Source organism: Phalaenopsis equestris, unplaced genomic scaffold (genome assembly GCF_001263595.1).
Source record: "Phalaenopsis equestris unplaced genomic scaffold, ASM126359v1 Scaffold204553, whole genome shotgun sequence".
Lineage (NCBI taxonomy): Eukaryota > Viridiplantae > Streptophyta > Magnoliopsida > Asparagales > Orchidaceae > Phalaenopsis > Phalaenopsis equestris.
The window spans coordinates 4,384-14,523 of record NW_018224102.1 but is presented as its reverse complement, the minus strand read 5'-3'; the positions used below and the strand labels follow the sequence as shown (position 1 = coordinate 14,523).

The 10,140-nt window shown below is 32.9% G+C and overlaps 1 protein-coding gene across 1 annotated transcript; it reads right to left on the bottom strand.

Moving 5' to 3' along the window:
• Positions 1-370: 370 nt before the first annotated feature.
• Positions 371-9,256, bottom strand: LOC110036276 (protein VAC14 homolog). The gene is made up of 10 exons (XM_020740685.1): positions 8,812-9,256; positions 8,599-8,712; positions 8,391-8,456; positions 2,278-2,367; positions 1,470-1,589; positions 1,328-1,356; positions 1,079-1,221; positions 896-990; positions 625-711; positions 371-505 (listed from the first exon to the last, which is right to left on the bottom strand). Exons 1-10 carry the CDS (start codon positions 8,899-8,901, stop codon positions 383-385), a joined length of 957 nt encoding a protein of 318 aa, XP_020596344.1. The 5' UTR covers positions 8,902-9,256; the 3' UTR covers positions 371-382.
• Between the last annotated feature and the right edge of the window lie 884 nt (positions 9,257-10,140).

The window sequence follows — 10,140 nt, the reverse complement described above, 5'->3', positions numbered from 1 at the left end:
TTTTAAACACAACTAAAAATGAATTTGTAAATAGACAAAATCAAATCAAAGCAATCAAAATCATTGAAATAAACTACTTAACCTTTATTAATTTATCAATAGTATTACTTGTTTTTTCAAATTGCATGCTTATAATTTAGAACATAAGCTGAAAAATGTAGCAAATGCATAAAATGCAAATGTATTTCTGAATAAAACAAAATATAAATATTAACTATTTAAAGTCTATGAATGCTCTAGGTGGATTCTATGTTAGTAGAAACTAGACTATCAAGTACCACTTTGATAGCACAAAAAAAAGTTAATAAACATGATTTACTCCTAGTGGAGTGTCAAGTACCTACTTAATATTACCAAAGATGAAGGTCGTAAGCAAATAATATTAAAGAGAGCTTACAACTCTTATCTTTTCTTCTTTGTCAGATATGCAGGGTAAAATTGCTCCAAGAATATCAGCATAATATGGAACAAGCTGGTCTCCACCAAATTTTAAAAACTCATTTATCTGCAAAATCAACAAATGCAGTGTTAATGACAAACTACATCATAGTCCAAGCGGCAAAGAAAATTAACGGGTATTAAACCATAACTCATATGACAAAGAATAACTTCATTCATCCTTACCCATGTGATAGAGGTTTGCCGGGTAAATTCATCAGAAGAAGTTGCCCTTTTAACCAAAATTTCAGCCACACGACCAAAATCTACATTCTTCGGAACAGTTTTTTAATCAGGAAAGCCATAAGCAAGTATATGGGTTTCACTTCATACCAAAAACAATGTAGATAACTCATAAAAAAATTAAACAAAAAGAAGCCAGAAAAAAAAAATGAGATGCATCTAATTCAAGAAAAATATTTAGCTAACAATTGAATTATTAATTAAAATTACTTACCTTAGGGTTCTTCATTTCTTGTAGAAATCCTGAAAGTAGAGAGTCAGCTTGCTGCCGTATTTCATGGCTAGAATCACTTAGCATATTGAACAAACCTGTAACAATTAAAATTAAACTATTAAGATGCATACTCTAAATAAGAAGCAAAAGTCTACCAAAATAAGTCTACTTCAGAAATACTACCATCAAGAAAATCTGGAAGGAATCTAAGCAAGTCAATCTCTGGAAAATTATCCAATACAGTGATCCAACTCACCAAAAATTGTCGAACATAAGGGTTTATCACATTCAAGCGTTCCCGTAACAAAGGTATAAATTCTTCTATGCTTTAAAATTTATAAGAAGAAAGAGAGAAAAATAAAATTAGATTATTTTCAATGGGAATATGAAACCACATGTAGAAATTTAAGCAAATGATATAAGATTCTGCACCTGAATTGATAACTTTCAGTTACAATATCCTGCTCAATACTTGAATGTTAGTAATTTCACCAAAAAAAAGTAAAAGCAGTACGAGCCAGAATTACAGAATTCCCTCTTCAGATAAGTAAAAGAACTAATCTCATAAATTTACCTTTATGAGCCGATCTAGAAGATGAGCAGCACTTTGTACATTGGCGTCTGAGTCTGCTGAGAGCTTACAAAGTGCATCAAAAATCTGATTGAAATATACAATAAAATCTCCTCTAACCACCTTCAAAAAAACAAGAAAGCACTTATATTTTGTATTACATGAAAGATTAAATAGACAATTATTATCATCAGCAGTCGTAAGATCCAAACTATTTCAAGTAATCATTATGAATAGACACTCTCACTTATTTCCAACTAAGGCTGCATAAGATGTTAACTCTGCATTGCGCAATTATTTTTGCACAACTTGTAGCTATATTAGGTATGGTCCTCCCATTTTCCTTCCTAATCATTCCACGTTAACTCTATTTACCTGTATTTGGAGAGCATTTTACCCTTCTATTGTACATGTCCAATCATCTAGATCAATATACTGCAAGCTTACCATAACTATATGCCAGTTGTTGATCCCACTATTCTTCAAATCTAAACATTTCCTAATCTATAGTTTCTAATGTTTTTCACACATTCATCTTAAAATTTCTCATTTCTCACATTTGACCTTGCTGCTTGAGACTTCTTTATCGCCAAACACTATTTGTCGGTTTATGAACCTTCCATTAACTCCCCATTTTAAAAAATCAGTATTAATTTTAAAAGTTATATTTCATGTACATTTCTATTCTTCTGTTAAATAGATGCAAGATAATTAAACATTTCACACTAAAAAATCACACCATCTTCCAAAAATATCAATTGATAACCATAAAATGCATGTATAATGCAATAAAAAAAATTGGCAAACGCACCTTTGCTATGTTGTATAATGCTTCACAAGCATAAAATCGAACACTATTGTCATGGTCAAGAAAAGAATTGATCACTGGTGGTCCAATTTGCTGAATGCACAAAAATACCGATATATTAATAAAGAAAAAAGTTTACAGAGACAAGCAACTCTTCTATAAAATGAAATAATGATATCCTTGGAATATTAGTAGCATAACTTACAATCAGAAACTAGATAACGTGGAAAGAGAAGCACTATGAAAGTGGCATGCAAACATAATACTTGTCAACAGAATCGATGCATATTTATTTATCAAAGTAATGCAGCAATTATGATAATAAAAGTAAATCATCTCGGCATAGATGTATTGATTTTTCAAAAATGAAGTTCATTTTCAATCGGCTTTAGTTGGCACGTATTGTAATAAAGCTGATTGAAAATAAAAAAGGACTTAAGAAATTCACCAATATTCAAGAAAAAAAAATGAGTCCAAACAAAATATTAGAAGAATACCGGTGATAGCTTAAAAAAAGGGAATAAGGATAACGGAACACTATAAAGATAACAATCAGAAAAGGAGAAAAATCGGAAAAGTTGGACATTTACTGAAGTTCAATCACAATGAACTAAGAGGACAATGATAACACAAAATCATGGCCACAATAGACAACACACTAAAATGTGCATTAGTCTCAAACAGAAAAACCTTAAACTACGAAATTCAAACAATTATCAGTTAAGAACAAGATTGTAACACCTCAAAAATTTGTACCCGACTAAGGATGGTTTCATTCGCAGAATTTAAATAGAAGATGGAGACAACGGTGAATCAAGTGAAAGGGACAACAAACGAGGGAGAAAGCAAGAGAAGTAGAGAATGGGCAAAACCGAACAGTTCAAAGAATATACAGGAGTTAGGACATGAGCTTGACTGAAGTCCTCAAAGGGGGGTGATCACCAATGCAGTCTCGTGCGTGAAGCCAGTAGTCGAAAAGAAAGAAGACGGGGGAGCTAATGAGCGAGCAAGAAGAGACGGCAAAGGCCGCGAGCAATTGTCATCATGAAATAAGCTAAGTCTAGCAAGCGAGGGAGCGTAGGACTTGTTATGCAATTGTAAGAGAGCCATCGAGTCGTACTCTTATGTCAGGATCAAGAGTTGGTGAAGAGACAAGATGGAGGGAAATCGCGCCAAGTTGCATTCAATACAGATGGAGAGGACGTGAATTGTGTACTTGAGTAGCCATGAGCATGTTGATTATTGGGGAGAAACAAACGGAGGCAAGGGGCCAAAGCAGAGGAAACGATAACAATGATCAAGCAAGGGAGCAAGATAAAGGGATCGTCAAGTGGTATGTACGTGTATTTTTGACATGCTCTTCCCCTCCTTGTCTTTTACCCTTCTTTCCTTTTTCTTTCATTTCCTTCTTTTATTACTTTCCTTTCTAGGCTTTTTCTAATTTAAAACATTTCCTAAAACTGAAATTTGATTTTTATTCTTCTTCCTAATTTAAAATTTTTCCTAAAAACTGAAATTTGATTTTTATTCTCCATCCTAATTTAAATCATTTCCTCAAATCTGAAATCTGAATTTATTCTCCTTCTTATTTTAGTATTTCCTAATATAGGTGTCTCTTTATAAATAGGAGATTGGATTTTGAAATTGGGGTTGTTTTTATAAAATCTGAATTCAGTTTTGTATGAGTGCTTTCCCTCTTGTGGGTTGTATCTGACGTCAATGTAGTTCTCTGGCTGTCCCTTGTGCGAGGTGATGATCGTCTCTAAGGGTTTGAGTGGTGCTCCGACTGTAGATTGACCCCGATGAGGCATATATCTTACTATACGTCTGTTTTTCTGTTGTTCCATCACTTCAGCCACCGCCGCTCCTTCCCTTCCGTTGTCCATCACCTTCTTGCTCTAGTTCAGCCACCGCATCTCCTCCAACTTGTTGTTCAGCCCTTCCCGGCAACCCTTCGGTACTCCTACAGCAGTTACCTTATTATCCCTACTTTTCCCATCGCTGTCAATGCTTCCCAGCTCGCTGTCCACCCTAGTTGGCAAACCTTCCTAGCTTTTGTCCTACTTCTCCCACGGCAACCCCGACTTCTCCGGCCTTCACCGCAGCCGCAAATCCAGCCTCCAACGATGTTCTTGCATCTCTCTAGCTGTGGTTCGATGTTGTTACTATTGTAAACCTACTATCCTACTTCTTCCATAGCAGCCCCCACCTCTCTGGCCTTCACTGCAGCCGCCAATCCAGCCTCCCTTCGTCGGACTCCCTCCTCACCAAGCATGTTGTCTTCTTTGTTGGGTTATCATAATCCTTTGTTTTGTGTTTTTGTTTTGTGTATTGTCTTTCGTTATTTCAAGTCTTTATTGTAACATTGTTTTAAGTCAATAGTAAAATTGTGTCTTGCGTCGCGGTTTAGGTTAACTCCGGTATCAATTTTTTAATCCTCTATTTCTATTAGTTCTTTAAAATCTTTAGTTATAAAAAAAAATAATAATAATGATAATAATAATGTTGAGAATTTTATGAAAAATCTTTGATTTTAAAAATAAGGAAGTTTGAATTTTTTTATAAAACTATAAAATTGAAATTCAAATAATAATATAATTATGATTTTAAAATATTACTAATAATGTTAATTATAATATTATTATTATTATGACAAAAGATGAAAAAAAAGTGAAAGATTCATTTGTGAACTTAAGTAATTATTTAAAGTTAAAATTAATTAAATCTAGAATAAAATTTAATGCAAATTGTATATATTGATTAAGTTATAATTTTAGTAGTCAAATACTTAGAACAAATGATTTAAACAAACAATTAAAATAACATAATTAATTGAGAGATTAGTTAACTATAATTAAAAATGTTTAAATTATATTTTTTTATGAAATTATAGGTGTCGATTTATAGAAGACAGAATTTAAGGGTGCATCAAGGTTGAAATAACCCAACAAAGTTTAAGAGTACTATGTGTATTAAAAAGTTAAAATATTATATCTTGAAAAGTAATTTAAAGAAAAAATGTGTATTAAAAAGTTAAAAGATTACGCATTGAATGGAAAAGCAAAAGTTAAAGCATATAAAAATTTTATATTTCTTTCAAGGAAAATGTCATGAAAACATGATTTAAATTATTACATAATTTTTTATAATTTATTAGAAAATATCAGCATGTATTTTGTTTTTGTTTTTTTTCGTTGAGTTGTTATAGTTTAAAAATATAATTACTCCACTGAGTTATCTTGGATAACTTATCATATTGCTTTAACATTTCTTGGGTTTAAGCATTTGAATAGAAGCTGAGCATTGGAAGAGAGAATAAGTATAGAAGACAAGGTTAGCAAACAAAAAGATAAAGTTATTATTTATTAAGTTTAGGGTTTGTTTAGGGCAGCTATAGCTTATTGAATAATCTGTTGATAATCTAGTTGCAGTGGTTATTACAAATTTTTATTTTTTTGAAAAAGTTAGACCATTGCCAATAAGCTGTCACCGAACCTAGATAGGTGTAGTGTGAAAAAGTTAAGTTAGACCATTGCCAATAAGCTGTCACCGAACCTAAATAGGTGTAGTGTGAAAAAGTTATTTTATGCGTTTTGAAAACGCATAAGCTGTCAAAACGCAGTTGCCCAAACAGACCAGGTGTGTTTTCAAAACGCCACCGCACCAAATAAGCTGCCCCAAATGGGCTCTTAATTATTTTTAGTGGTTCTCTTATTTTGTGTGAATTGTAATTTGTTAGTGATAGAAAAGAAAAATAAAAAATTTTAGTCTCATCGTCATACCATCTGTCCCCGTCTTTAAAATTTCAAACTCCTGGGCCGAGTCGTGAGATAGATAAACTCAATTTCATTATAAAATTTAACTCATTTTTTTAGTAGATTTTGTTAACCTTTTGAAAATATAGAACCACATAACTAAAAAGAAAATGGTAAAATTAGATAAACTCAATTTCATTATAAAATTTAACTCATGTTTTTAGCAGATTTTGTTAACCTTTTGAAAATATAGAACCGCATAACTAAAAAGAAAATGGTAAAATATAATGTAATGAAAAAGAAAAATATTAGCTATTTTTTGAAAAACAACAATAATATGAACTCTTCATAGGTCACATTCTTTAGATACATTTTCCATATTTTTGGGAGATGTTTTCTTCAGGATCCTGAAAACACATTTATTTCTGTTTTGCCATGGTTATTCAATGACATGGTAAAGTATTAAGGTTTAACAGTGAACGCTTAAAAGCGGAACAAAGATCGAAGAAACTTGCTTTATTACTAAGCCCTTCTTATATAAAGAAGTTATAAAAAGAAAGTAAGCATGGGCATGCATATGTCTCAGATTTCCAGTATTTGTGCAATATTTACCACTAGATGGGCTGATAGAGATTTTGTCACTCGCATCTCAAACATCAAGGAATGGTTCGCACACTTGCATCCCTTTCTATTTCTAAGAGAGTGAGAACACGACTTTTCCGGAAGACCCACCACAAAATGTAATACTTTCATGCTATATATTTAACCATCAAGACTTCCTAAACATTAAATTTCTGTGAAGTTCTCTTCTTATTTTTATGTTCTCAACTATTCTGTCCCTAAGTTCTCTCCCACATCAATTGCATTGATAATGGCATCTTCAAGAGACTCTTGATCCATCATACATATCAAATTTCCCCTTGGAGAAACTCATAAGTCTATAGAGCTAGAGTGCAATATCTAATATGTATAGACATCACATCCTAATCATGGCATCAAATGCCAGTAGCATCTCTGATTTTTCCGCGACTACCAGAGGGTTTACTTAGCAAAGATCATTTCTCAAATTGTTATATTTATTTTCTCCCAGATCTTGAGAGCTTTCAATATCTCTCAATTACATAATATTCCACGTGGTTCTCCTTCTTCCTTAGTGAACAAATGAGACTCGGTTAAATATAGCAGCAAGCAAATCCTCCTATGCATTTCCACCTTTCATGACGTACAATTTCATATAATTTTTTATTGGAGATTTTGATAACCAAAGCAAGGCCAAGTTGATAATTATTTATCAATTTTGTGAAAAGATCAATTCATAACTGAATGGGCTAGGGTTAGGAACATTGGATCAGTTGTATTAAAATATTGTGATGCAAATGACAACATAACTTCTAAAATTAATTAAAATTGCTAAAAATTGGTAAATCAATAGCGTTGTATCATAAGAAAATAGCAAAGAAACTAAAGAAGAACTTTAGGGAATTATAACAAAATGAGCCATATGCTAGATAGATCTGAGTGTTAGTGACCAAATATATCACTGGTCGCTTGGTTGATTGTGACATACATAGGAATGTAACTAGATGCTTGTATGATAAGTAGGGAAAACACAAAGAAAAAATTAGTTATGTTGAAAGAACAGTGAGAGTATCAATTATTGATGAAAAAGTAAGGAAAAATAGACTTAAATGTTTTGGGTGCGTATAAAGAGAGAGAGAAAAAAAGGTGTATCAATGACCATTAATAATAGTAAATTGAAAGGAATGATAGATGGAGGACAAACTAATAAAGCAAAGCCAAGGGTTGTGCAATAAGACTGTTGTAAACTAGAGTTAAAACAGTACTGAGCATCAAAAGAAGAATATCGAAGAGGAAAACCGAAAATAATATGATAAGGCTTGTAAAGACGATGATCCCATCATCATCAAAAAAGGGCGTATATGACAAACCTAAAGCAGGGAATTGTTATTTTTGTTCTACCCCATATTTCTCATGCAACATGCACAATAAGTCTTGAGGCAGATATTAATGGCAGAAAACTGTAGGAGAATTAGCATAAACAAACTCTTTATAATGCCTGGCAAACATGATAGGTAGAAAGAATGGCTAGCAAAGACAAAACAAATGAGCAAAATAGGAAAACACCAAATTCAACCATGTGCCCCACATAGCAGTATTTGTAGTCAGAAATCATAAATTCTCGGCGCTTGATATAAAAATGGAAACTAACAGTATAAATATAGCAATAACTTTCTATCCCTTCCACTGGCACTAAATTTCTTATAGAAGAACCCTTCCATGGGGCTAAAAAAAGTTCATAATTGTCATGTTCTTCTGCAGAAGTTTATTCTAAATACTGACCTCCAGATGCCGAGAAGCTTCTGAAGACAGACCTACCGTAGCTGCAGCTAACCCCAGTAAACCCCCCTGGCAAATTAAAAAAAGTGAAACGTTACATAAAAAAAAAATGAGCAGAAAAGAATACTAAACATATTTTAAAACATAAAACAGATATGAACTCAACAAGAAAAAGCAACCATGACACCAACAAAACCACAATCACGCAAACCTTCCTATGGTTGGCCTGCGGAGAATACGTATATTCGAGGACTAGCAGGTTAAGTACAGCCTCTATCTTTTCATGCTCTCCCGCCTGAGCAAGTTGCTTTACGATGCCTTCGACCTGTGTTTTCCCACAATCCCAATCCCGGTCAGTAATCAGCAAATCTTTAATTAAAGAGAAAGAAAACCAACCGCGAACAGTATAAGAAGATCAAAGAACCTCAAGTGCTGCATTCTTGCGCTTCTCGTATAGCTTATCAGCAAGATTCCTTAAAACAGATGCCGGAAGTATGGACATCGCGTCGGCCATTCCACTGCCGATGCAGGAATCAATCACAAAACACTATCAGGAGATAGTATAACAAAAAGACGCATCCGTAGCTTCTCCTCCTCCAGAAGTAACATCAAGGCAGCGAAAATTCTCGATTAATATGTGAAAACAGCCCGGCTGACCACTGATCGGGGTTCCGACAGCAGCCACCGATGTCGGGGCTCCAATAAGCAATCTGCAAAGAAAACCCTAGATAACAAATCGTCGGCGATGGTGGAAAGACCTCTGGCATCGGCCACCCTTCCCCGTCGAGGCGAGTTATCAGCGTTTCCGTTTGATCCGGGCAGGCAGTTTCTTACCCCCGGGTGTGGAAGCTGGTACGAAGCGGAGCACACAGCTAATTAAATGATCTGTATTTATTTTTTACTTTAAAAAATAGTGTTCAATTAATAATTAAAATAAGTAAATAATAATTTTATTTTACAAAAATTTACATACCCACAGTAACCAACTCTTATGCATTTAACTAGCTCAAGTTAGCTGTTTGATTTGTAAAAATAAGAATTTGCGTGTGAAATAGATAAATGTATAAGATTTGAGTATTATGAGTGTAAATTACATTTTATTTTATTCGATTAATAAAATTTATATTTTTAATTCAACAAAAATATAAGTATAACTTCTACTAAAAATAATAAATAAATAAAACCGACTATAAGGCCAAACAACATAAACTCAAATAAATTGTAATTAACGGCATGATGTGTTATCAATAATTATTTAAGATAAGACATCAGTCTCGATGTATTTTTTAATGACAAATCTTTCAAATTCAGATTAATAATCATTCAAGTTCTGATTATATCAAAATTATAATCAAAAAAAGCATCTCGACAAAACAAAGTCGATAACACTAAAAATGATTCAATATGGGTACAATAGGCCTAGATCAAGTCATTGAAACACAATTTGAGGTTTTTGATCATTAATTGAATGGACAGATGAACTTTAAATTTCACATCTTTAAAAGTTAATTGAGCATCTCTGCCTAAGGAATCCAATGAGTCTAAGATTACTTAATTTTAATGTTTTTAAAGCACCCAATTCCTTAAATAACTATCTATGATCAGAAGTGATTAGCAACGACAGTCTGATTAGGTAGTTAAGAAAACTATGTGCCAAAAAACCATGATGTCTCTCTCAAAAAAAAAAAAAAAACTATAAATAAGCTATTGTCTTCACTTGGGGGAGGATAAGAAAAGAACGAGAAGTGAAATT